Source organism: Malaclemys terrapin, chromosome 10, assembly GCF_027887155.1.
Source record: "Malaclemys terrapin pileata isolate rMalTer1 chromosome 10, rMalTer1.hap1, whole genome shotgun sequence".
Taxonomy (NCBI): Eukaryota; Metazoa; Chordata; order Testudines; family Emydidae; genus Malaclemys; species Malaclemys terrapin.
In genome coordinates this window covers 65,681,761-65,708,863 of record NC_071514.1, presented here as the reverse complement: position 1 = coordinate 65,708,863, position 27,103 = coordinate 65,681,761, and the positions used below count along the sequence as shown (strand labels likewise).

At 38.9% G+C, this 27,103-nt stretch overlaps 1 protein-coding gene across 2 annotated transcripts in view; it reads right to left on the bottom strand.

Moving 5' to 3' along the window:
- Nucleotides 1-27,103, bottom strand: part of PARN (poly(A)-specific ribonuclease) — a 151,163-nt gene that overhangs the window by 68,123 nt on the left and 55,937 nt on the right. For both annotated transcript variants that reach the window (XM_054041870.1, XM_054041871.1), the window contains exon 21: nucleotides 21,852-21,926. In XM_054041870.1, coding sequence (XP_053897845.1) covers nucleotides 21,852-21,926 — 75 coding nt within the window. The remainder of the gene's footprint in view (nucleotides 1-21,851; nucleotides 21,927-27,103) is intronic.

The window sequence follows — 27,103 nt, the reverse complement described above, 5'->3', positions numbered from 1 at the left end:
TCTGAGATGTCATTTAAATAATCTGAATGTGTCATGGTGTGAAGACTTGAAAAATTAAAAAAAATCCTCATACAGAAGTTTAAACTAAGAGCTCAATCCTGCAAATTAATCTGATCCAAAGAAGCAAAGGTCCACCTGCTCAGATCCAATTACAACCCTGGAGTTTAATATACTAGCCAGATTTTTCTAGAAACTGGTGACAGATTTTTACACACACACACACACACACACACACACACACACACGATCTGTATTGCAAGCAGCATTGGTGAGTACTACTATAACCAGAATAGTGAAAACTGACATTTCTGCAATTTGAAGTATATTCATAAGTTTTTAAACTAACCTGGATGAATGCAGTATTCCCTTTGTTATTCTGATATTCTTAAATGAGATTGCTGGAATATATTTCCATTTTATGCTGCTACAAAATCTTCAGTTTTTAAATGTGGCACAGAATTATGTCAATACACACCTTAATATCTTCAGTACAGTTAAGTGAATTTTGAAATTTGGTAAGGGATATTTAGAGCCATCTGATCCCAATTAAGGGTTAAGAGATGGTTGATCCTTATGTCCCTGGAAGGGGCTGAACTTCTTTCCCTGCTCTTGCTGGTAATAATGGAAGTGACCTAAATTTTGGAGGTGTAACTCCTAGTTTTCCAACCCAGCAATGCTTGACAGGAATCAGCCATCCACTGAAACAATAAGCACATAAAGGTGTATGTTTCCACGAAAATCATAAGTAGCTAAACAATTAATATTGACATTAAGATTGATTTAAGTGAGTGGGGCAGATTTATACTTCAGGGCAATTATTCAGGATGTCTGATGCCTCCGGTAGACAACACTTCAGTTTAAGAATAAATTTATTTTTTAAATGTTTTTTTGACTGTGTCTAACTTCATACAGATTTAATTTTCAAATAATTGCTTAGATTCTGCACAAATTCCAGAGCCATGAAATAAAAAAAAGAAATGGGATTTCAACTGTAATAAGCATGAGCGGGTTAATAAATCAAGTGTGGTTACATTCCCCTGAGGAAGAGAACACAAAAATGTTTAACAGCTAAAGTATTAATGCCATAGTTTATGCTCTAGTCTACCACTGAGAAGTGGACACTTCTTGTACTAGGAAGTGACAAACGACACTAAAATTCTCCCATTCTCTAAGTAATTATGTCTTAACCATCCACCACATATTTTGCAATCATACTCTTGTACATAACTAAAGTATCTCTCTAAAGTATTCTCCAACTTGGTCAACTCAATTTGCTACAGAGTATATTCAGTTATGTACCAATACAAAAATCTGTCAATCTAAGTTTTCATGTAATATTTAGTATCTTCCTTGCTCTCCATATTGGTTAAAATGCCATCAGCACTGCATTACTTATCCAATATAGCATATTGAAGATAGTTCATTACGTGTGAAGCATATTTCCAGATTTTATTTTGAGAGGCAGCTTTTCTATAACGCATTATACAAAATGAAGTGGGGACTATCTTAAAAACACTGACTGGAAGAAAAAACGGATTCAACAGGGGACTTTGAAGGTGTGAACTCAGACAAGGATGTGAACAATTCACTGTCGAGGATTTTAACAGCAATCCATGTGGACTAAAGATTTTGAGAGCTTTGTTGATTTTAAAGTTAAATAAGATCTAAAAAATGAATTTCAAAGTGTGTAGCTGTTTGACATAACCTTCGTTTATCACAGCATTAGGGCTCTGGTGTGATTAAATTTAGAGTATTTAATAGTGATTATATTAAGAAGTTAGTGCTCCAAATAAGAAATCAGTTACAAACAAAGGTTAATTCATTAGGTACATTTAAACTTGTTCTGCATTTTTCTACTTCAGTATAAAAGCCTTAAGGAAGTGATGCTCATGTATGATAGCCATTAAAAGCAAGAAATATTAAAATCAATACAACTAGCTAGCTAATCTTCTTAAAATATTCAGTATCCACCCAGGATACATTTAGACCAAAAACTGTTACAGTAGAGAAGTGATAAAAATAAGTTTCATTCCACCACAACTACAGCTCACAAAATATATGTGAAATCCTGAGCTCTGTGACTGACCAGAGAAAATAGGTTAACTGTCTGGACCATACGCTCATATATTAGTTTTTATGAATACTCAATGTTCAAGTTTTAAAAGAACGAAACCTGTTAGTGGCTGAAACCAATCATATTCAAAATGAAAAATGCAAGAATTCTAAATATACTCCAGGAAATGTAAATTCTAACTTCAGAAATTTAAGATAACTACAGTCTCTATAGTTTAAAGAAAACTGAAAATAAAATTAAGGACAATCAATGTGCAAATTGAATTACATCTGAATCTGATGCTGTTCTTTACACGAAAGATTTATACAGCAATTCATCCCCACATATAAAGTCTCACATAAAAATGTTTATATTCACTTATATTTGAAAGTCATTTACTGATATAAAGGGAACCCAGAGTCTGACTCACCTTCAAAGGAGAAATGGTGGCAAGTATCTTCTGTATGTTTATTAAGGTAGCAGACCAAGAACACACACTGAAGCGACAATGATCTTGTGCTCCCTCTCCTGGATATACCACAGCAGTGAACAGTCTCAGACTTATGCACGTTATGTTAAAATTGAAGATGCTATTGCATTACGGAGCCACCAGTGCCCATTATGAACCAAATCAAGGTTCACCAAGAGGTGTATTTAAAAAGGCAACAAACACCTAGTTCTAGTCACCAATTCAGAGCTAGCAAAAAACTTCAAATTCAGACAGAAAATACTAGTCACAAAACCAATTTGTAAAGAGACTTGAGTCCTTTGGCTAGGGAATGCAAGCAATGTATAGCATGAACAAGCAGATTAGGTAACATTTTAAGATTAAGTCAACTCCACCAATAGCACTGATCCTCTCTACATCTGAAATGAAGATGTTTTCTCCCACCTATAAAGTGGGAATACCAAGACAGTTACTCAACACCACAGAGCAAGTCAGTTGCATAGACTGTATTAGACCTATAGGTTCCTGACTCCTACCCTAACCTCTAATAATTCAAGGTGACTGAAGTCTCTCCAACTGCTACATAGAAAAAAACAGCAGACAAAAATACACCCTGTAGCACATTGTCTATGGCCAGAGGGGACCACATATCTATAACCTGAAGTTATGAAAGCTGAAAGAGGATGAGATATATAGCTCGACATAACAGCATAAAAAAAAAATCTTGAAAATAAAATTCCAAGCAATCAGAACATTATGACTTCAAAATACTCTCCTTTAAGAAGATGGAGCTACAGAGACTAATACTTCAAAACAGTGGACTTCAAATTTTGTTTTAACATCTATAGTTCAAAACTGAATAAAATGACACGGATGGAATAGAAAAAAATTACAAGAAACATGTCTGATTTACTGGTGCTCAGTCTATCAGTGTGTACTTCAAGCCTGGTCTACAGTGAAATCATTTTAAGATTTTGAAAGAGTTTAGTACTGTAACCTTATTTTAGCATAGTATAACAATTAAAGGTTAAAATAGTTTAACCATCCATCAAAGACAGCAATAAGGGATTTACCTGGATTTGAAGCTGTGAATTTTATTTAATAATTTTAATTAAGAAGATTTCATCTGGAAATAATTGACACTTTATAGTAGAGTCACAAAATGCGTAAACACCTATAAGTCTCTTCACACTTCTATGTGCATCACTAAATAGGAAGCATGTATGTCTGAAAAGTCATTAAAGAATGCTGACACATATCTAAGACATAAGCCAAATCAGGCCATCTTACAAATACAGAAATATCTTAACATGCTATATCATTTAATTCAACTCCCAATTGTCAAGAGGAATTTATGCCCAATCTTCTATATATCCAGAGTTCCTGCTGCATATGTACTCTAATGCAAGATCTGAACCAGTCAGACAGCTCTTCCGAATTAAGTGTCAACCTCAACCAGTGTTGAATTGCAAAGTGTATTCTGGTTGGTGACTTTCCAAGGTTATTCTTCTCTTGAGCACAGAAGATTTAGAAGCATTTTTAGATACACTCAGGTTAAGGAACAGGACTACAGTAACTCCTTGCTTAACGTTGTCCCAGTTAATGTTGTTTCGTTGTTATGTTGCTGATCTATTAGGGAACAAGCTTGTTTAAAGTTGTGCAATGCTCCTTTATAACATCGTTTGGCTGCTGCCTGCTTTGTCCACTGTTTGCAGGATTCTCTGGAAGAGCTTCCCCTCCTTGTGGGGATTAGAACCAGGGGGGCCAATAGCCTCCCCCCCCCCCCCCATCAGCTCCCCTAAATCCCTGTAAGGTATGTGGCTCGGCAGCTGCCCAGAAGCAGTTCAGCTGTCCCTCCCCGCTGTGCTGCTCCTGCACTGCCCTCTGCCTTGGAGCTGCTTCCTGCTTGCTGGGGGAGGGAGGGAGAGGGGTACTGATATCCAGATGTCCCCCTGCTCCTGTCCCCCTCCCCACTCTGTACCCCTTCTCCACAAAGTGGAGGAGGGGAACAGGGCTCAAGGACAGAAAGTAAGGCACCTGCTGGAAGCTGTTGCTTCCTGTCTGAACTGGTTGATCTGCTTAAAAGGGCAATGTACTTGAAATGGTGTCAGCATACTTAAAGGGGCAATGCATGTCTCTTTCTCATGCATGCATGCACCCCCCAGCACTTTGGAAAGTCAGCACCTGCGCAGCCATGCATGTGCTGTCAGGAGGAGAGAGTGGTACACTCCAGCTGGATAGCGTGGGCTCATCACAATGTTCAATTTTTGAAGTGTTTGCAGCTACTGCCCTACATTTATTGTGTTTACTCCCTCACAATCATTCATTACTGTGTACAATATTAAACTTTGTTTAAAATTGTTTAAAACTTGTACTGTATATGTATGTCTTGTCTGGCAAAAAAAATTCCCTGGAACCTACCCCCCCCATTTACATGAACTCTTATGGGGAAATTGGATTCCCTTAACATAGTTTCGCATAAAGTCGCATTTTTCAGGAACATAACTACAACATTAAGTGAGGAGTTACTGTACAGGTTTATTTCTATGTGGTTAATTATTTAAAAAATGAAGCTCACTAAATCACCAGCATAGCAAGAGACCTTTATTACCAAGTAATTCATGAACAAAGGAATTAAAATGAGCCTTATTTGAAATGAAAATAGATAAAGAAAAAGATAGGATCCTTCTGAACATTCTGCAGGCACTGCTTGCTCTCTCCACCTCCTCTACATGGTATCCTTTCACTTGGTTTCAGTGAGCATAACTAAAAAAGGCATGCAAATAGAACCCACAGACTTTATACTGCAGTATCTGACTTTCTTGCACAAAGAAAGGGAGAGAAGCAGTGGGGAGAAACAAGGATTTTTGTTTGAATACTCAGTCCCTGCAAATATGCAGGGCCTGGCAACTCAGCTACAAGGGCCCAGAAATATCCAGAACTAGAGTGTGGCAACTATGAGATATGCACAGCAGCTGTTTCTGAAGCTATGTAAGAAGTTTTAATTAAGGGCAAGCAGTCTTGCAGGTCCCCCACTCATTCACTGAGACCTGAGCCAATCAGTGCTCAGGGGCAAGGTAATAAACATAGGAGATAAAGACTGCCCCGGGACTCAGCAGCTGACAGACACAGGACCAAGAGTGGTATTTGCTGTAAGGGCTGGGTGCCAATTCCTGCAACACTCTGGACACAGGTGAATGCTATTTCAGCTTATTAGGGAAGCCCTCCATTAGGATAACATTTGATCCACTGCAGTGCACTACAGAAAAAGGACGAGTTGGAAGGGGAGCATTTTTATCCCTTGAAGCTACATAGTCTGTGGAAGTTACATTTAGCTGTTAGCCAACTGCTTGTAACTGGGATTTTGTTCCAGTTAAAGATAAGAGGGAAGATCTTAGTGAGTTGAAAGACTGTACTCAGAGTAGTTATCACCTTTTCTCTGTCAAACTGGGAGGGTGTATCTAGTAGGATCCTGCAGGGGTCAGTCGTGGGTCCGAAACTATTCAATATTTTCTTAAATGATTTGGATAATGGAGTGCAGAGCACACTTATAAAATCTCTGACGATACCAAGCTGGTAGGGGTACCAAGCACTTTGGAGAACAGAATTAGAATTTAAAACGATGTCGATAAATTGCAGAACTGATCTAAAAATCAACATGAAATTTGTACTACACTTAGGAAGGAAAAAATCAAATGTGCAACTACAAAATGGAGAATAACTGGCTTGGTAGGATCTGAAAAAGAGCTGGGGTTAGAGTGGATCACAAATTAAATGTGAGTCAACAATGTGATGCAGTTGCAAAAAAGGCTAATATTCAGAGGTGTATTAACAGGAGTGTAGTATGTAAGAAATGGGAGATAATTGTCCCATGCTACTTGGTTGGTACTCGTGAGGCCTGAGCTGGAATACTGCATCCAATTCTAGATGCCACGCTTTAGGAAAGGTGTGCACAAATTAGAGACACTCCAGATGAGAGCAGCTAAAATTATAAAAATGTTTAGAAAATCTGACCTATGAAGAAAGGGTAGTTAAACTGTGGAAAAAGCTTCCAAGGCAGTTTGTGGAGGTTTTTAAGAACAAAGTTGGAGAAACACCTCTCAGGAATGGTCTAGATTTACTTGGTCTCTGTACAGCAGGCTGGACTTGAGGACCTCTGAAGGTGCCTTCCAGCCCTACATTTCTATAACACTATGATATTCTTAACTAGCTTAACTCATCTTATGGGGCTAAGATACAGCCCTCCAGAGTGATAGCCTTATAGAAATCTAGGGAATAACTATTTTTATATGCTGATCTTTGCCAGTTTAGATACAGGCTACAGATTTGTTTCATCAGCATCTGAGTCCAGTCAACTATTAACCCAAGACTGGAATGCTGCTAGCTGTAAGGATCCTCAGAGTTGCTTGCTAACAAGACTCTGAAGTGTTTGGAGAAGAACAGAGATGCTGCCATTCTTCTCAAGCTCTGAAGAATCCGGGTGACACACTACATATGACCACACTACAGAAAGGGAGAAATCATCTCTAAGAAAATCAGAGGGAAATGTGTGTGCTAAAGTACAGAACTGTAGGTGTTATGTTGAAACTTTGCATTTAAAATGTATGTAACAGTAACAAAGAGGAGAAGTTTGTATAAGGACCGATAACTTACAAATATTCAAAAAAAAAAAAAAAAAAGCATCTGTGTGTGTATTAAAGTTTTGTTTACTATAGGAACTGTTATTTTAGAGTTGCATTCAGAGTTTACATACAGAAGCCCTGAGGTTTAATTGTGTAATGCTTTCTGGACAATTCTAAAAAGACAGAATTCTGGCCTGTGCTTCAGCACAGAGTTAAGCTGAGGTCCAAGGAAAAGGGAATGCAAGAGTTAAACATAATAATATCTCAGCGCTCTCTCTCTCTCTCTCTATATATATATATATACACACACACACACACACACACACACACACACACAGAGAGAGAGAGAGAGAGGCAGCCAAACACACTAGATCAGAAAAGAGCTGGGCCCTAAAAATGAGTGAGAATGGTTTTCAACCACTCCATCCTCATATTTGAGCCAAACCCTATCTTGGTATTCCAACAGCAAAAAAGTTTTCCCCAGACTTTTCCCAAAGAGCCAAATTAAAACACCTTCCAGGGCGGATCCTCCTTGTGAAGTTATTTTACTAATGCTAGGGACATTTAGTTTCGAAATTAACTGACTATTTTGATGGGAGTTGAAACAAAACAAAACACCTTTAAGTTTTCAGGGTAGAAGACAAAATTCTTTAAAAATTCCAAAAGCAGACAAGAATCCATAGAAACTAGGCTTAACACTTATGTAGTCAATGAAGATCTGAGAAATGTTACAACTCAGATGTTGGCTGTCGACAAACTTGGCACGCATTATTTTTTATATGCTCCAGAACACTGTGTACTAGCCAGAATGTTGGAGAAGTTAGTGTTATGATTTACATAGTGGAGCCTCCAACAGTGTTTCATCAACATTTATGCTTAGTTATTTAAAATGTACTCCATACAAAACTGATGAAAAATAAGATGGACTTATTAGCATGCGGGACTCTTTTCTTTAGTAGATGTTTTCCCTCAAAATATGGATGTTCAAGACTTACAGCTAGTTTATTTTTGCTTGGGGAGTTTTGTTAAATAAACTTGAATGCCATATTTGAACTCCATCACTAATTACACGGCATGTTATTGGATTTATTAGATGCCTCAGTAGTGAAGAAAGTGCCAGGTCATAAGGAACACACTTTTCCATAATTTGAAATACCTATACTTTTATTCTGGTTATTTTAGATTAAGAAGATTATGTGCCTCATTTGGATGATTTAGAGGTATCAGATACTAAAAGTGAGCACTGTAAATTGAGAGGTCTGAAAGTGAATTAAGTGAAACCAATAGGCTTTTCAACAACGCTCAAATAGGTAGTTTCATTAAAACTAATTTATATTTTTAAAATATCAGACAACCATAAAAAGCTACCCCATGTAGGACACAAAAAAAATCTAACCTGCATACAAGTAGCATAGCACTTTCTACATACATGAAAAATGGTCTGAGCCAAAGGTCCAAATACTAAATCAAATTCTTCAGAGTTTATAAGACAAAGGTGTTTATCAGTTATAATCAATTACTACTTTTTAAGCTCATGTTACACTTATAGCACTACAGAAAATACTTTTTAACATAAGGATGTGAAAGGGTCCTTTAAAATTAAATTGCTAGCTATTCATAGCCCCTTGTAAGTGGGAAACCAAAATCTGCTCCCTTATCAAGATGTTTCTCTTCCATCATGTTAATGCTGACTGGCATCACTCATGTAGTCTGAGTTGCTAGCGTAGAATTAAGCCTTTTGCTATCATCAGATAAGTTACACGACTGAAAAAACAGATCAGACAAGATACGTCAAATTTCACATCTACCCACAAGTCACAAACTGAGCTCTACGCAACTGTTCAACTACCAAGAACAAAAATTAATTTTTGCTATAGGCACATAAGCAGAATGACCTCACCTCACATAGGAGGTGGGGGGCATTGTTTGGCTTGTAGGAAAAGGTGTGTGGCCACTTTAAAGGCTAGATAGCCAGAGAGTGACTTGTTGCAGCAGCTTCAGACTAGGTCAGCATGGAGACACTGCCCCATCCCTCCTTCCAGTCACTGGAAGAGAAGGGATTATTTAGGTCCACGCCAGTGCAGGAAAAGCCCATGTGGGTAGTTTAATACCAGGCTTTGTCATAACCTACTGTTGGCATTATGCTAATCGCTCCTTTCACAGGCGGCTGTGAAGGAATTTTTTCCCTCACCACAGACTGGCCAAGGTGAGGCTTATTCATCTTCCCCACAGCAAGTTGGGGGCATAGTTTGGAAAGACATGAAACAGGGGTTAGGCTATGATATCAACTCATTACATAGGTGTGGGGCAGATGTCCAGCACAGGGAAGGGATATGGTGATCAGATAAAATGGATTGGTAAAGGATTTAAAGGAGTAGAAACAAAAAGGGACTTGGGGCTCTTATGACTGGTATGGCAGAGAGCCAATCCCCCTCCTTCATATTGTTTTGAACAGTGCTTGTGAGAGAAGTAAATCTTTTCATACAGGCCTCTCCAAATCTAAGTTAAAGTGCACCAGGAAACTTTTAGTGTACACAAGCAAGGCCAACATAGACCAGTTCATGAATGATGATCTAAGTTTGTCTACACAGTGCGCTTTAGAAATCCCATCCCCGCAGTGTGCATTGCTGCACTACATAGACAAGCCCTTATATCATCTCCCATCATGATTATATTGCAAACTCCTCTTTCGATCCTCTCTAACACATGCAGTTCCCCTCCAGCCACTAATATTACCTTTCTTTCTCAGTCTGATTATGACTATACCTGTACAGGATCATGTCTGTTTAGGAGCTGAAAACGGGTCTCAAAATATGGTTGGTATGTTCAGCACATATCTTGTATACAAGAATAATCTATTGGATGCTACCCATAAATTTCACAATTTTTGCTTGGTTATGTTTTTATTAAGATATTCATACATTTTCTATTATGCCAATTAAACTTTGCCTTATTTAAGGTATTTGAAAGCAATGGTAGAGATTGCATGGAGGACAAGAACTATTATCCTGAGAAAAGAAATTGATCTAACGTTGCAGATGTTGAAGAGGCTGGCACATGGCAGTGCAGGTATGGGAGAACCAAAAAGACCTTTAGATGCGCAACACAAGGGGTCACTAGTTCTTACTGGATGTTAAACACAGCCTTTGGACAGTACAAAAAATTAAAACATGGAACTCTTATGTATTTTGAATGACTGACTTTTGCTGCCAAGCTGAGTGTTATAGAAACAATTAGCTATTTAGAAGAATCTATGGGTTAGGGGAGGAAGAAAGCAGGAGTGGCACTAGAAAAGAGATTGCTAGATATCCAGTTCCCTGATCCCTGTATAGGGGTTGAGATTGTTGGTCAAAGTACATTTTATGCCCACTTTTGACTTCAGAAGGTGGCGCAAGAATTTAACTCCTGCCAAGTATTCTGAAAAGACTTCCACTTATGCTATGCTAAACACAGTTCTCAATTGCATGCATGAAATTTTCTATAGATCTAGCATTTATGCATTTCATCTATTTGAAGACAGAGCTGGGGCTTATTCGGTTTTCTTTTAAGTGATTAATAACATTAACTTTCTGGTGAACACTGTTCTGCTCTATTTCAAAACGGAGAGGACAAAGCACACACATTCATCTAGCACTATATTCTTTTAATTAAGCATGTGCATTGGCTTTATAAAATAGAAAATAAGATAGTATTCTGTGTTACCTTTTCACATACAAGTAATCCAAGCACATGAAAACTGACTTGAGCAAAATGTAGTAATGTGATATATTTCTATAACTTTTTATAGAAAAAATAAGCTACTAAAGGTAAAGTTACACAAGTTAGAAAGTTTTCATTGTGTTATAGTGATTGCTATCTAACTCTCATGTGGTAACACTACGATGCCAAGTAACTCAGTCTCCAATTTACACACTTTGAAATAAAAAAAAAAAAAAAAAAAAAAAAAAAAAAAAAAAAAAATCAAAAACTGTCTACAGAGTATAGGTCAGTTACGAATTCCATTTGCAATGTCCACATTTTATCTCAAACCTTTGCATTCTGCTGCAGAACATACTTAAAGTTTATATATACATACAAGCAGTGTTTTTGTAGCCATGTTGGTCCCAGGATATTAGAGACAAGTTGGGTGAGGAAATATCTTTTATTGGACCAACCTGAGTTTGTGACAGAGATAAGCTTCGAGCTTACATAGAGCTCTTCATGATCTGAAGAGTACCGTGTAAGCTCGAAAGTTTGTCTCTGTCAACAACACAAGTTGGTCCAATAAAAGATCTCACCCAACTTCTCTCTAACACACAACTGGTGTAACAGTAAACCGTACTTTGTTCCCCTTAGCTATATTCTGAATATCTTGACTTAATGGTACCTACTGGCAGCATCTAACATTAAGAGACTGGAATTTTTATCAGAATACCTGTAGTTTATAAAGCCACTATCAAATCTAGCAGAAAGGAGTTTTTAATCGGTGCATTTTGTATGTGACGGATACACAAGTAATTAACTTTAAGTGCATGTGTATTACTGCTCTTTGAAATTGTAAACTTATTACAAACAATCTACACTCTTTGGGGTTATGCTTTACAGCTTTTAAAAGCAAATGAGAGTACACAAATTAGTTTTCAAACTATTGTGCAGAATTTGCACGCACACAATTAGTTGGGGAGCCTCTCTCTGCTGTCCAAGTTTGAAATACTCAAAGAATGCATGTAATTCAATTGAATTACTTACATATCTTTAAGACACTGCTGGGGGGTTGACAGCAATGAAGGCAGCCTGTTGGCTGGGGTGGGGGGAGAGGGAGGGAGAGGGCATTTGACAATTCCTGTCACAGGCACCAAATTGGTAGTCACATGCATTACAGAGCTCTGCAAAGAGGAAGCTTCCTGCTTCTCCTGAATCATGTTAAATCTCTCCTCCCTTCCCTACTGTGTGTTCTGTTGGTTGTTTCACTAATATGATTTACAAGTAACAGAGAATGGCTCATATTAATATTTTAAGAGGATCTGTGTGGACCTAATTGGGCTAAATTTTGGGTAGGGTTGGGTGTTGGTATGGCTCTTGGACATTACATAGAATCACAGAAATGTAGGGCTAGAGGGGATCTTAAGAGGTAATCTAGCCTATGAACTAAGGCAGGACTAAGTATACCTAGACCATCCCTGACAGGTCTTTGTCCAACCTGTTCTTTAAAATCTCCTATGATGGGGATTCCACAACCTCCCTTCATAACATAATCCAGCATTTAACTAACCTTATAGTTAAGTATTTCCCAATATCAAACCTAAACTTCCCTAGCTGCAGATTAAACCAATTATCCTACCTTCAACACACAGAACAACAGATCAAGTCCTGTTTATAAAAGCCATTAACATATCTGAAGGCTTATCAGGTCCCATCACAGTCTTCTTTTCTCAAGACTGAACATACCCAGTTTAACCCTTCCTCATAAAAGGTTTAGAAAAACTTGACCTATCACTGATAACTTGTATTCAATTTGTGATCCACTATAACCCAATTTTCAGTAGTACTACCACCTACCAGTTATTCCCCATTTTGTAGTAGTCCATCTGATTTTTCCTTCCTAAGTGCAGTACTTTGCACTTGTCTATTGAATTTCATCATGTTGATTTCCGAACAATGCTCAGATTTTGAATTCTAAAACTGTCCTCTAAAGTTTTAACAATCCCTCACAGCTTGGTGTCACCCTCAAATTTTATAAACATACATCCCCCTCCCCCATTATCCAAGTCATTAATGAAAATATTGACTAATTCCAGACCCAGGGCAGACCCCTGTGCGATCCCACTAGACATCCTACCAATTTGACAGCAAACCATTGATATCTACTGAGTACTGTGTTTCTGCCCTCTCCATCCAGGAGGTAGGATTAGACCTGCAGGGATTCCCAAACACTTTTACAGAGCTCAGTGGCACTAAGACTTGACCTGGCAGGCTGTAGAATAGGACTACTCATATGGATTTTGGTTAAGTGGATTGGTCATGATCTGGAAATTTTGAAAGGCTCTGGAAGTGATCCTACATGAGGAAGCCATTGAAGATGACCTGTTCTATCTTTGATCCTGTGGTCAAAGGTGATCATGTACCTGTTCTATCTTTACTATCAGTAATGCTGCCCTAAGAAATTATCCTCCGAGTTATCTTGCCTTAGTGCACTGTTGAATAAAGTTGCAGCCACTTATCCACAAATTTCAGATGTTTTCAATGACTCCTTACCAGTCACAAAGAGAATTTTCTACCTGTTTAAACTGGAATTGCTACAGGAGAAAGTCAGAATTTGTTCTCTCTCCAACCACTACATAGTTTCACTGAATTACTTTTGAAAACTGAATTATATCTATGTGGTAACAGTTGCAACATGGTGGGTAGTTGACTGCATAAATGAATTTATGTGAAAGTGGCACCTTATTCAACAGACCGGGTCTGTGTGTGATCTAGACTCTGCTCACTTCAAAAGCTACATTTATTTTACTTCCATCAGCACAGTTGAGCCAATATATCTATGAGAACATAAGCAGATTCCAAACAGCGGCACATCATTCAAATGGTCATGTTCTGCTTACAGAATCTTTCTTGATCTGTGAATGAAAGAGGACCCAGCTTGACTTTCAGATCCCAAGTTGAGCTTACAGAGCTGGCAGTTAAGAAAAAATGCAGCAGGGAGACTAGAAGAAATATGGAAACCCAAAACTTCATTTACTACCATGCTTAGGAAAATGGACTACCACCACCTTTTATTCACATATGCAGCACTTCAACATTTATTCTGAAAGCAATGTACTTTCAGGCAACCTTGATGACATTTCTCCAGATTAACAGGCACCTAAGCAAACACTATAAATCCCTTCTCCCATTTTAATTATACACACTGTATCAAAATTAAAACTGGAAGAGACTTAAAACCTTTTAAAATATTATCGTATATAGTTGTTCATAAGCCAAATATTTTTGGTAAAAAAAGTGATGCATCAAAGAGCGGGGGTCGGCTTATAAATGGGTCTACACCAAAATTTGATGATTTTAAACTCGACGGAATCATTGAATATCTAATACAAGGATTGGCAACCTTTGGCACACGGGCCGCCAGGGTAAGCGCCCTGGCAGGCCGGGCCGGTTTGTCTACCTGCCGTGTCTGCAGGTTTGGCCAATCGCAGCTCCCACTGGCCGCAGTTCACCGCTCCAGGCCAATGGGGGTGGCAGGAAGCAGCAGCCAGCACATCCCTTGGCCTGTGCCGTTTCCCGCTGCCCCCATTGGCCTGGAGCGGCGAACCACAGCCTGTAGGGGCCGCGATCGGCAGAACCTGTGGACGCGGCAGGTAAACAAACCAGCCTGGCCCATAAGGTTGCTTAATCTGGCGGGCTGTGTGCCAAACATTGCCGATCCCTGATATAATACTTTGCAGTTTTGTTTACCTGGAGCGTCTGCAGGCATGGAGCCCCTCAGCTCCCCGTGGCCGTGGTTCGCCGTTCCCAACCAATGACACGCCACTTCCCGCAGCTCCCATTGGCCCCTGACGGGCCGGGAGCCAAAGTTTTCCAACCTCTGAAATATAGGGTCGGCTTATGAAAGGGTCATACAGTTTTTTGCTATTTTTACCTATCCATTTTGGGGGGGTCGGCTTATAAACGAACGGGCTAATGAATGAGTATATACGGTATGTGTTTGGTAATGTTATTTTAAAAGGATGAGGATTTTCTGCCTTGACTAAAACCCAGTTAAAACAGAACCTATTGTGCTAGAAAAGTGTGTATTATGAATTCTTTCACATGCAGTTTACCCTCAGATTTCTTACTGGCAAGTTTTTCAGGTCTCAAACCCTGAACCACCCAGCATTTATGGTGTTGTCGGTCTCATGGTATACTGTAGGTCAAGGCAACACTACCATATTCAATCCTGATTAAATTTCTAAATCAGAACAAAAAAAGCTATTTATTCTACAGTAACGATGCTTCATTAAGATATTTTAGACAGGGTGGATCCCATGCGCTTCAGCAAGACCAAATTTATTTATTTATAGCAGCAGCATCTATCCAGGCTGCATATACTCTGTGCTCCCATATCAGGGCATAAAGGATGGAGTGGCCGCAATCCTCTTAGTTTCCTCACAATTCAAAGCCCATGTAGCTGAGGACTTTGAGAAGTGGGGATCGAGGTGAGTTATGAGACCCCCATTGACTACAACATCTCAGAGAAGCACAGTTATTGTGAGGTAAAGTAACCATTCTTTTTTCAAGTACCTGTCAGTGTGGATCTCACTCTAGATCACTGGCAAGAAGTACCCTTCCCGGAGGGTGGGTATGAAGTCTAAGTTTTATCAGTCAAACCGACTGGAGTACCACTCTTCCAAACTAGTATCTTCCATTACAGCCAAATCAAGTGCATAATGCTCAACAAAGGTCAGTAGTTTGGCTCCACGTGGCTACCTTACTGACCTCAAAAGATCAGCTCACTCTGTAGGAGGCAGAAAGTGTTGAAGTATGCCTTGGTGGAGTGTCTTGACATTCAGAAGGAGAGGTTTCCCAGCCAACTGATAGCAGGTGAAAATACAATGTATGAACCATTTTGAGATTCTCTATGAAGAGATGGTTTTGCCTTTTGATGTGCCAGATATGGCCATAAGGAGGCGGGGAGAGAATCTCAAAGGCTTGGTTCTGTTGAGGTAATAAAGCAGGGCCCTGGACATATCCAGTATATGAAGCTCCCCCCCCCCCCCCCCCCCAGTGAGGAATGTGGCTTCAATAAGATAACTGGTAAGGTAATAAAACAGTTCAAAGGGAATTCGGAGACTTAGGGTGAGGTTTCGTTACTTCCTTGTACCTCTGGAACGATATGTATGGCAGTTCAGCCACAAGGGCCTGCATTTCACTGACTCTCCATGCTGATATGATAGCTATGATTCAGACAGTTGAATGTGGGGTGGTACAATGAGCATCCTGATAAGGGTTCAAAGGGAACCTACATGAGCTCTAAGGTGACAACCTTGAGATTCCACATGAGACTTTGGTCTCTAATCAGAAGGCAGACACTAAGGCCCCTGAGGAATTTTGATAACACAGGATGTGAAAAAACAGACTATGACAGTATCAGGACATTGCACACTGCCAGTTGGACTTTAAGAGTACAAAGGCTAGGCCTGCTTTCTTCAGCAGCAGTATGTTGTCCAGAATCTTTATCATCAGGGTCTCCACTGTGCTCACTTTGTTTCAGGCTGCCTATTCGGAAAAATCTTTTCCACTTTCAGGGGTAAGTCTCTGGTGGAAGCTTTCCAACTTTGTAAAAAAAAAAATCATCTGAACCGGTCAGTCTTGCTCGTCCAGCCTGTCAGGTAAAATGTCTGAGGGCCTGGATTTAATTTTGACCCTAGTTTTGCAATAGTATGTCTAGACAGGTGGGAAGGTGTAGGGGAAACTGACAGCACATCTGCAGGAGATCAGAAAACCAAAACTGACTCCATCTCACATCACTGCAGATGATAGACTTCTCATAGATCACCAAGAGTCCTAAAACAGGAAAAAACGGAGAAGACATGATATCTGGGGGCATTTCAGTCTTCTCCCAGGACCTGCCTCTGATCTGCCAGTCTAGATATTAGTAGGTGTGGATTCAGTTTCATTAGATTTATCGTTAGTTGGTGAAAACTCAGTGCTGTTGAGCATCTCAAGGGCAGAACCCTGTTTTGATAGCGGTTGGGTCCCACTGTGAAGCTTTGGTGTTTCCTATGGGCCAGGTGGATGAGGAGCCATGAATGAGTCGTGGTTTTGGAATGATGGACACAAGTATTACCGTCCTGAACCTGAGACAGAATATACATCTTTGTGTAGTCTCTTCAGACCTAAGAAAGGACAAAGATTCCCTCCGGCCCCTATTTTTATTCATTATGAAGAAATATCAGTAGAAGCCTCTTCACTGTATTCCTGGGAGACCTCCTCTGTGGCTACTAGACAAAGCAATAAGGCCAATTCTATTTGCAATAGGCTCTTGTGAGAAGAGTCCCTGAAGAGGAATGAGGAAGGAGAATTTGAAGTCTGCCATTTCTAAATCCCTGTTCAGAGAGGATTTACAGGGAAATCTGATTAGCAACTTGCAGTCCAACAAGTGCTTGAACAGGCTAAGGTAACTAAATTAAAATAAAGATTGTTCTAAAGTTTCTCAGAAGAATCTGGAGAAATGTAGCCTAAGGTAAAATCTAGCAGGTTAGAGAGCAGCTAGGTTCCATCTTGCTGCAATGGGTGGTAAGAGGAACGCCCTCTGTGCCCTTCTATAGGAGCACAAGGTGGAACAGGGCACGTGTGGCTTCGATGGACATTGCTAACCAAAAAAATCCAGTCTCATGCATTTGAGGCTCATGTGCACCTACAGCATGTTTCACACTGACATACACGAAGAACTTGTCTTTACTGAAAGTCCTGCCCATTTCCAACCAACCACCTTGATGAACTATACAGATTTGCAGGCAGCCCACAAAAGTCAGTCACAGGAAGTCATAAAGAGGTCTTTTAGATTTGTTTACAGTCAACCTACAAAAACTAAAATACAAGGATTATATTAATTTTGAGATTTCCCGCTGCTCCCCCATCTCTTCTGAACTTTTGGATAGCATTAGTTCAACGTAAAATTTTCAGTGGTTATGAATGATTACAACATTATTATAGCCTTTCTGCATATGGTCCTGCTTGAGGGGTTCTCATGTAAAACTCAATGAATTTTGCATCTTGGTGCATCTTTGCATCTTGCCACCTGCACAGTGACTGACACAGGCATGGACTTGCTCGTTAAGTCAACTGTCAAATTCCACTTCAGAACTTCATTTAACAAGTTTGTAAAAGCATTTTCACAAATTCTTCTTTTGATCATTATTAAGGGATAATGAAAGAAAATACTATCCTCAGAATCGGTCAGTATCCTGGAAATGATGCTGGAGATGGAAGCTAGCTTGTGTAGGTCTACCTAAGGTAGAAATTACACCTTCAGATCCAGTGCAGACATACCCTTAAGTTAAAATGACCCATTAGGTCTTACCTTGTAAAAATGTAATGCCTATTTCCAATCCTAAACTTACCTTCCAAATCAAATCCAACGAACTTTATACTTTAAAAACTAACCTTTAACATCTCAGAATCTCCTTCTCCTTTGCATCCCTATTGCAAAAACACATGTCCATTCTCTGTTAATCTCTACCTGGACTATCACACCACCCTTCTCTGGTGCCTACCTGGATCTCACCACTACACTGTACTCAAAACATAGCTGCTAAAATCATTTAACATTAGTTGTAGCTAGAGCAGCAAGCACTACTCTCCTCCCAGGGTCCTTCATTCCTTGGAGTTTTCTTACATGAGATATGGCTCAATCCCGTCAACTCAAATTCAATGTCCTGTTCAGCTCTGATCCTGCCTACACGTATGGTCTCTTTGCCCATCACACAACACTAAGCCCATTACTCTATCAGCTCCTCTCACCATTATGATGTGTGCTCTGTTCACTGCACCTGAAATGACCACTTTGACTCCAAATACAATCCAGCCTTCTTCAAGGCCCAGTTGATTAGCATGCTAATGCTGATGCTATTTTCTGCAGTAAATACAGTTTAAGTAGCACAAACTATGATGCAAAGCAAAATATAAATCAAACATCTGCAGCTGGTCAAAATTTCTCATTTGAAACTTTTGACAAATGGTTTGTCAAAAAAATGCCCACAGGACATGTCCAATTAATGACATTTTTGGGGTTTACATCAAAAAATTGAAAACTCAAGTTAGTCAGTTTTTTGATGAAAACCAGGAGATTTACTGAGAACATTTTCAATGAAAACTTGTTTTCAAATGTCTTCATGGGAAATGTTTTGTTCCTAACCGTCTGAAAAAAAAAAAAAAAAAAAATCAATAAGCCAATAAATAAAATGGAATACTAGGCAAGTAAAGTAGTAATCTTACAGCCTTATACTGGGTATGGCTAAAGTTTTTAGAACTATTGCTTGTCTAATATCATTCCCTATATGTCACGTCTAACACCGTAAACCCTTTAATGACAGGGACCAGTTATCTGACCACTAACCATGCCAGCTTATAGTGCAGAATACTTTTGAGGGACTACATAGACAGGCCCTGGTTTTATACTTCTGATTACAATTACCTTGGTTAACTAAAATCACAAAGAACTTGAATGAAAGTAACACACACACACACACACACACACACTCACTCTCTCTTTAGGCACTAGACAAAATAATTCTGCCTAATTAAAGTGATTTATACCAGTAGTTCTCAACCTATTTACCATTGTGGATCACATATGCAGCTCTCCATGTGTTATGTGGGCTGCATCCACACAATATACATACGGCCTATATGGTCCTGCGGATGTCACATGGACCGCATCTGTGTGCTGATTGGGCCGCAAACAGCCGGTGGGCCACAGCTTGAGAAGCACTGATTTACACCCTTCTCAGGGTCACAAACTTGATAGTTTGAATTAGCTACCCAATTGAGGTGCATCTTAACTTAGGTTTACTATATGGTAGCAGTGAACTATAAAGTGTAAATTAATGTATTTTGATTCCCAAAGCAAGCATATGTATATGCAGTTAATTTTTTAAATTCACTCAAGAATGAGCCACTTATTTAGCCACTTTATTTTCTGAATTTTTTTTTTTTTTTTAAACTTTTGTAAGTAAACAGTGCTCTCATTCCACTTCTCATAGTGAGCAGTAATTTCCCTATTGGGGCCGTGTGTGTGTCTAGAGGTCAGTGTTTTAAAGAAGGTCATTGACTACTTATCAGTATGAAATTGGCATGAGGATTAAGTAAGGTTACAATGTTTAAACATTAATATAAAGTATTCTGTCCAATAGGATTAGGAGTCTGTTTTCTATTTTCTGTGTCAGAATCAATAACTACTCAGAGAAAAATGCATTCAACAACTCAGCTGTTTGGAGATTTGTGATCACGGATACCTCCCCTCATCTCTTTCACTAGACTCCATGTATTTACTCCACAGGTGAGTTGGTGAGTTCCCTGAATGACTGTCAAAAGGGAAAACAACCCATGATATTAGGCTATGACTGTCACATAGCATTTCAGAACAGTGCTACAAATTGCATAACACAATAAAGTATTCTGTTTGTAATATCTCAACCAACTACCATAATACAGTTTTACTATTAAAGAAAGTTAGATTTAATACCTGAATTTGATTTAAAGTGAATGAAGTTTGCCATCTGAAGTATTTAGGCATATTTCTGCCTATTCAGCTGTACACAGCCTTTGTGTTCTTGCTTTAAGATCATTTGATGTTTTCTTGAACAAGCTACTGATGAGAAAAAGCCTTTGCAAAACTTGGTTTTGGAAATAAGCCAATCAACACTTTGGCTTATTAGGAAAGTCAGCAATAGTGAGCCGCTTGGCAAAGCTCACTAAGTATTTAGTACAATAAGCGAGAGCTAAGCAAACTTAAGATGCTCACGCTAGAAAGTGGACTTTACACAAGCACTCAAGTAGAGATAGAACAGAGACAGAATCATGTTTTAAGCATATGAATGTTCAAACATTGGCAGCCCAAATTAAGTAAAAACTAATTTTCATCTTTCCTAAAATGATTTAGTCCTCTTCTACAATAAAGACAGAAGGGTACTCTGTACTGCTGATGCCTTTGATAGATCATGAAACAAATCTAAGCAGATATGTCACACCTTAAGGTAACTGGGGACACAGACAGCTAGTGAAAACCTTCACAATTTTGCTCTACAGAGACTACCATTTGGTAGGCTTAGTGAGGAAGAGGAGAGAAAGAGGAGGAGAAAAGAAACTGGGAGCCAAGGAATTGGGTTTGTTTAGTCTGGAAAATACGACAAGGGACAAAATAGCAATTTTGAAGTATCTAAAAGGTTGTTACAAGAAGGAGGAAGAAAAATTGTTCTTCTTAACCTCTGAGGATAGGATAAGAAGCAATGGGCTTAAATTGCAGCAAGGGAGGTTTAGGTTGGACATTAGGAAAAACTTCCTAACTGTTAGGGTGGTTAAGCACTGGAATAAATTGTCTAGGGAGGTTGTGGTATCTCCATCATTGGAGATTTTTAAGAGCAGGTTAGACAAACACCTGTCAGGAATCGTCTAGATAATTAGTCCTGCCACAAGTGCAGGGGACTGGACTAGATGACCTCTCAAGGTCCCTTCCAGTTCTAGAATATGCAGGTAGCAATGTGGATAGGGAAAACATGGAGTTTCAGTATGTTTTACTACAAGAACTACTCAACTAGTTGCAGTGAAGCCTATAAACCCAACACATGCATTGGGGCTACAACATCCTGGTTATCCTCTGCGTAATACTGCTTGACTCCACAGTTCTTTGCCCCTTGGAACCTACCCATTACGCTGGCTTCTTTTATGATGCTCAGGAAGCAATCTGGGCAGGAGAACAAATTAGTTCTGAATCCCTGTCTAACTCAACTGGCTCTAATAGCTCAACAAAATTCCCATACCTGTTTGTACTGCTGTTATGTCAATGGTACTCATACGTAAAGAGAAATGGTTGATACAAAGTTACAGCGGCTTATTAAGAGAAACATAGTGGCAAATGAAATTCCTACTTTTTTCCAGCTAGAAGGAAATTATGGACTGAGGAATTTTAGAAGAGACAGTAGCAACCCTTTCAATGTCTGTTTATTGTGCCAACAGGCAAACCTTACAATGAGGTGATTCCAGTAACACTTACCTATTTGTACTTGTTCTGGCTGGCTAAGTGACACAAATGCTGATGTATCATCAATCCAAGATACCTGAATATTACCTAAAAATGCAGATAAAACAAGAATCACCACAACAGTTATGACATTTCACATAATTTAACAGGTTCAATCCATGTATTGATGTGCCATGGGATGGATAAAGTCACATGCCTTCGAGTAACTAGAGTTTGAGATAATTATGTCCACTTGGATCTTACTGTAATGCGTACACTTCACATACATGAGCCCAGAATCTTTTAACCATGAGTGGGCATGAAGCACTGAGCATCCTCAACCTCCACTCATTTCCTTCAGTAATATAGGCATCCAGGTAGAAGACTCAGTTACAAGTGGGGAAGGAGGGTGGGTCATAGTATCCACATGGACAAAAGCATCTCTAAACCGCTCCACTTACTGTAAGTTAGGTAACCTCTGCAAGCATTTGTCCACCTGCATACCGCTATTAGTGACTGTCCAGCAGTTAACCCAAGGAGCTGGGTGATAAGACTTCTATCTAAAAAACAATAAGACAGACCTGCCTAATTTGATCTAGAAGATCCTACAATGGAGTAGTGATTGGTAAATATATGAGCAAAACTCTAAGTAACTGCTCTACTTCTCAGAAATAGAAATTCTCCTAAGATGAGCCATAGGAGTACCTGCACTAGCTTGAAAAGGGAGGATTACTTTGCTCAAAATGTAAGAAACTTAAATACAAACTGAAACCTACTTTGAGAGCATCTAGGTGGCAACAGATCATTCCTTGGATTTATTAGCAAAAGCTACCACAAGCCTGCAAGAGTTTCAGAATGACTGTTTTAAATAATGTTATTAGAGCCTTGTCCTCTTATTTATGTGTATAAAACTTAGTTTCTGTGGGAGAGTCAGGCAGATTGGGAAAAATACTGGCAGATGTATAAACTAACTTAAATGATAATCTGAATTTTTTTGGTAAAAGCTACAGGTACAGCCTAATTATAACTCTGTCCTTATGGAATACAGCATATCGGGGCAGGGGGCCATCACCAAAGCCTGTTTTTCATTCATTGTGAGCTAAAGTGATAGCCACTAAAAATGTTGCTTACAGAGAGATAATATAGCAAATATGATGACAGATTCAAAAGAAGGGTCCATTAAAAACAGCAGCAGCAGATTAAAATCTCAGGTGAAATAAAGAGCTATTGGGTTGATTTAATGAAGAATGCACCATTCTCACAAAATAAACTGGTTCATGATATAAGGGGGAATATCTTGCACCCCTCTGTTTATATAATGCATCACCATCATGTTGTCTCTGTTTGGATCTTGCTGTCCCAAAGGAGGGGTAAGAAAGTCTTGCAGACTAGACAAACAGCTCTAGACCATAAACCTGAACCTGAAGGTTGTTTAAGGCCGTTTCTACCCTAGAAAACTTTTGCTGGCATAGCTATACCAGCAAACCCTTCTACTGTAGACACAGTTTATACTAGCATAGGAGTGCTTCTGCCAGCCTAGCTCAATTTACAACTGCAAATCCAATTCCAAAGTAGGCCTTGAGGCATGTGACTAGAAACAGCAAAATACAGCATGCCCAGACAGACAAAGTTTGTCTCAATTAAACCTCAACCACAAATTAACAATCTTCTCAGATCATTACTGATAGAAACTCTGATTCCAAGTGTAAATTAGTTTAATAATTTTAGCTTTCCATCCTATACAGATAGGTTACAGAATGCTTTTTGAAGCTGTCAGATAATAAAGTGATGCTCTTTTTTGCTAGATTAAACATCCTGAGCTTTTTATTCTCTAGTTTGCAAGTTAAGTACTGTACCTTTGAGTGGGCCAGGTGTTCAAGATGTAAATTACAATAATCTAAAGACCCCAAGAAACATAATTGATTCAATATGGTTTCTGACAGCCCCACTGAGCTTTCATAACAGAAAGCTCAATCATCCTGTAAATAAAGTTTATCACTTAAGCGCAAGTTCTCTGAAGTTATGTTTATACTACATCGCATTTCAAGAGGTTCAATCTTCTCCAGTATTCTAATAGTCTAGAATGTTTTAGGAATGTGGATCCCTGCCCTCCCGTGGGGAAGAGATTCAGTACAGTGGGGGAAATTATGCTACTAGCCTTTGCAAGTGGCATAACAGTTCTTTGAGTACACCTCTAGCTCGATATAACACTGTCTTCGGGAGCCAAAAAAAAAAATCTTACCACATTATTGGTGAAACCGCGTTATATTGAACTTGCTTTGATCCACCATAGTGCGCAGTCCCCCTCCCCGGAGCACTGCTTTACCGTGTTATATCTGAATTCGTGTTATATCGGGTCGCATTATATCGAGGTAGCGGTGTATAAGGATTCAGAGTCAAGCAAAAGAGTAGAGAGATGAGTGCACAATATGCATCTGGTAATGATCTGTTAACCTCACACTAGACAGAAGAAACCTTTTCCTGGCCACTTTAACCCTGCTCCAAACAGATCTTAAAACAGTTTACTGTACTGATTATGTAATGCATCATCTTTTTTTTCCAATATGATTTAATTACGATGAATTCATATTAACTTGTTTCATTGGCATCCAGTTGGATGGTCATGTCGCATCTTTCAAGTCTTCTTGCATTTGCCATTCTACAGTTCTACCCTTCATTACTTGATTCTGATCCAACTGGTACGCATTTTCCTGGATACTTGCTCATTTCACCATTTTTAATCCATCAATACGAGGGATGTTAAGAGATACTAGGTTAAATATTTTGAGGCATGAACATAAAAATCTGCAATCCAAAGTGAGCGAACCCCAAAAGGAATTCTTATGCAATTCCTCATGCTGATCAGAGAGTCCATGCAAAAGAAGTTTGCTCATATTTAAGCTGACCTTTGATTAAAAGCATGTTAACTGAAGAGAAATAGGTTCATAGAAGCAGGAGAGAATAGTAAGCTAGGTCATCCAGCAAATCTGGCAAGCATTCTCGATAAATTTTACAAATATTGTATATTTCATGAGGATGGTGAAAGGATAATAGATGTCTGAAAAATAGACAGCTGTGCTGCAAGTACAGTATTTAGCAAAAACACAGCTGGATGCCAACTTACATACTGCAATACCAAGCCAAATATTTGACATTCACTAGAGTACAGAACACTAGCAGGAGAGGGTTGAGCCAGAGAGAGTTCTCAGTTTTGAGACATCTAATACAGGCCAACTGTCTTCTACAATCTAAGAAGTGGCATTTTAGCCTAGCCTACAAGGTCACAAGTTGTCAAACAGATTTTTCCCCCCATTAAAAAAAGTTTACAGCTTGACTTTTAAGTGTTGTTAGAATTTATTTTATCCAAATGTCAGGAGATGAGACTTAAATCCGCCATTTCTGAGGAAAAGCTGCCATGTTAATATTTGGGTTCAATATTTTAGTTTTTAAATTAAAATTATGTGACAACCAAAAATACGGGAATTATCTTTTGGGACAGCACATTGCACTATAATGCCTAAGTGAATTATACATTATTCAAACAATATGTATGGAAGGATATGCTAAGACTCTCCCTGTTTTCATATTAAAGATTGGCCGAGTACTATATAGGTCACCCTGAAGCTGCAAGCAACTTTTGGACACCTGTTCACCTGACACTTTTGGACAGTGGAAACAGTTTAAGTCTTTATCTTGTGGGCAAGGGGTTAGTGCAGGTACTTCTACAGCATTTGCCAGTTAATGTAACTGAGAACAGTTAATAGAAACTATACATTTCAACTTTCTGGCTAGAAGACAGAGTGCAAAGATAGCAAGAACAGCTAGAAGGGGTGGTTAAGAAATCTATCTTCAATTGGGAATGGAAAGGAAAGGCCAGAAATGCTCAGAGCAGAAACAGAATGGAAAACTTTCACAGTGACCTGTATAACCTTTCCTAAAATTTCTTTAATACATGCTGAATTCCTCCAAAGTAGATGGGAGGTATTTAGTACATATTACTATATTATAAGGTTTAAAAAAAAATAAAAAACTGGGCAGTTCACCTTGAAATACCATTTTTATTTTTAAAATGCAAAAGTTATAAAGTTAGATTAAATATTAATTTTATGACAGACATTAAAACACTATCATAATTAGTAAACCTTGAAGACAAATGCACAAGCAACAGTGGTGTTACAACCAAGCAACGTGGAATATGAAGTATAGGTGTGCAGGTGTACATAAGGTTTTTCAATATATGTTTCAAATGTTGGTTTAAGTGACTTTAAGAAGTCAAAATCTTAGCTATGTAACACCTGAATTATTAAAACTGAATTTTAAAAAATCCAGTGTTATTTGTGCATTTCACATTTTGAACATCACCAAGCTTAGACAATGAAAACAGATTAGCATCCATTTTTCCTCCCCAACTAAATGATTCTCCTGCACTAGCAAAATGCTATGTTAAGGCTGCTTAAGTTCAACTCACTCATTCTGGTGAATTTAAAAAAAAGGAAGAGTTTGGCAACAGTTTGACAATACTTTGAGTCTAAGTTACCTATAATTAGCAAGGACTAAACAAAGGCTATGAATTCAGCATAAAACCTTGGTTAAGTATATCAATCACATTTGTCATCAAATGACACTGTTGAATATTTAATACTATTTCAAGGTAAAGACGTAAAAATAATGTTTTAAGGGATTTCACAGTCCTGTGCCGAGATTTCTTTAGGTTCTAACCAGCGCTCATTATGAAAGTTTTAAAAATATCATTTAGCCAGGGTAAGAAAACTAGTTAAAAAAATGCAGCATGAAACATGTTAAAATCATGACAATAACAGGAAGAGTGGTAAATAACAAAGAGGATTGGTCACTGATACAGAGCAATCTAGACCACTTGGTAAACTGGGCAGAAGCAAACAATACATGTTTTAATATGGCTAAATGGAAACGTGTATACTTCCAGGAACAAAGAAGAGGCGGTTACTCACCTGTGCAGTAAAAAACGGTTACTCACTTTCTCGTAACTGTTGTTCTTGGAGATGTGTTGTTCATGTCCATTCCAACCAGGTGTGTGCTCACCACGTGCACTCCAACCGGAAGATTTTTCCCTTAGCAGCGTCTGTAGGGTCGGCCTGGGCGCCCCCTGGAATGGCACCTTCATGGCGCCCAATACAGGGCCCTGCCAAACCTCCAACTCCTCAGTTCCTTCTTGTTGGCTACTCCAACAAAGGGGTAGGAGGGTGGGTATTGGAATGGACATGAACAACGCATCTCCAAGAACAGCTAAGAAAATGACTAACAGT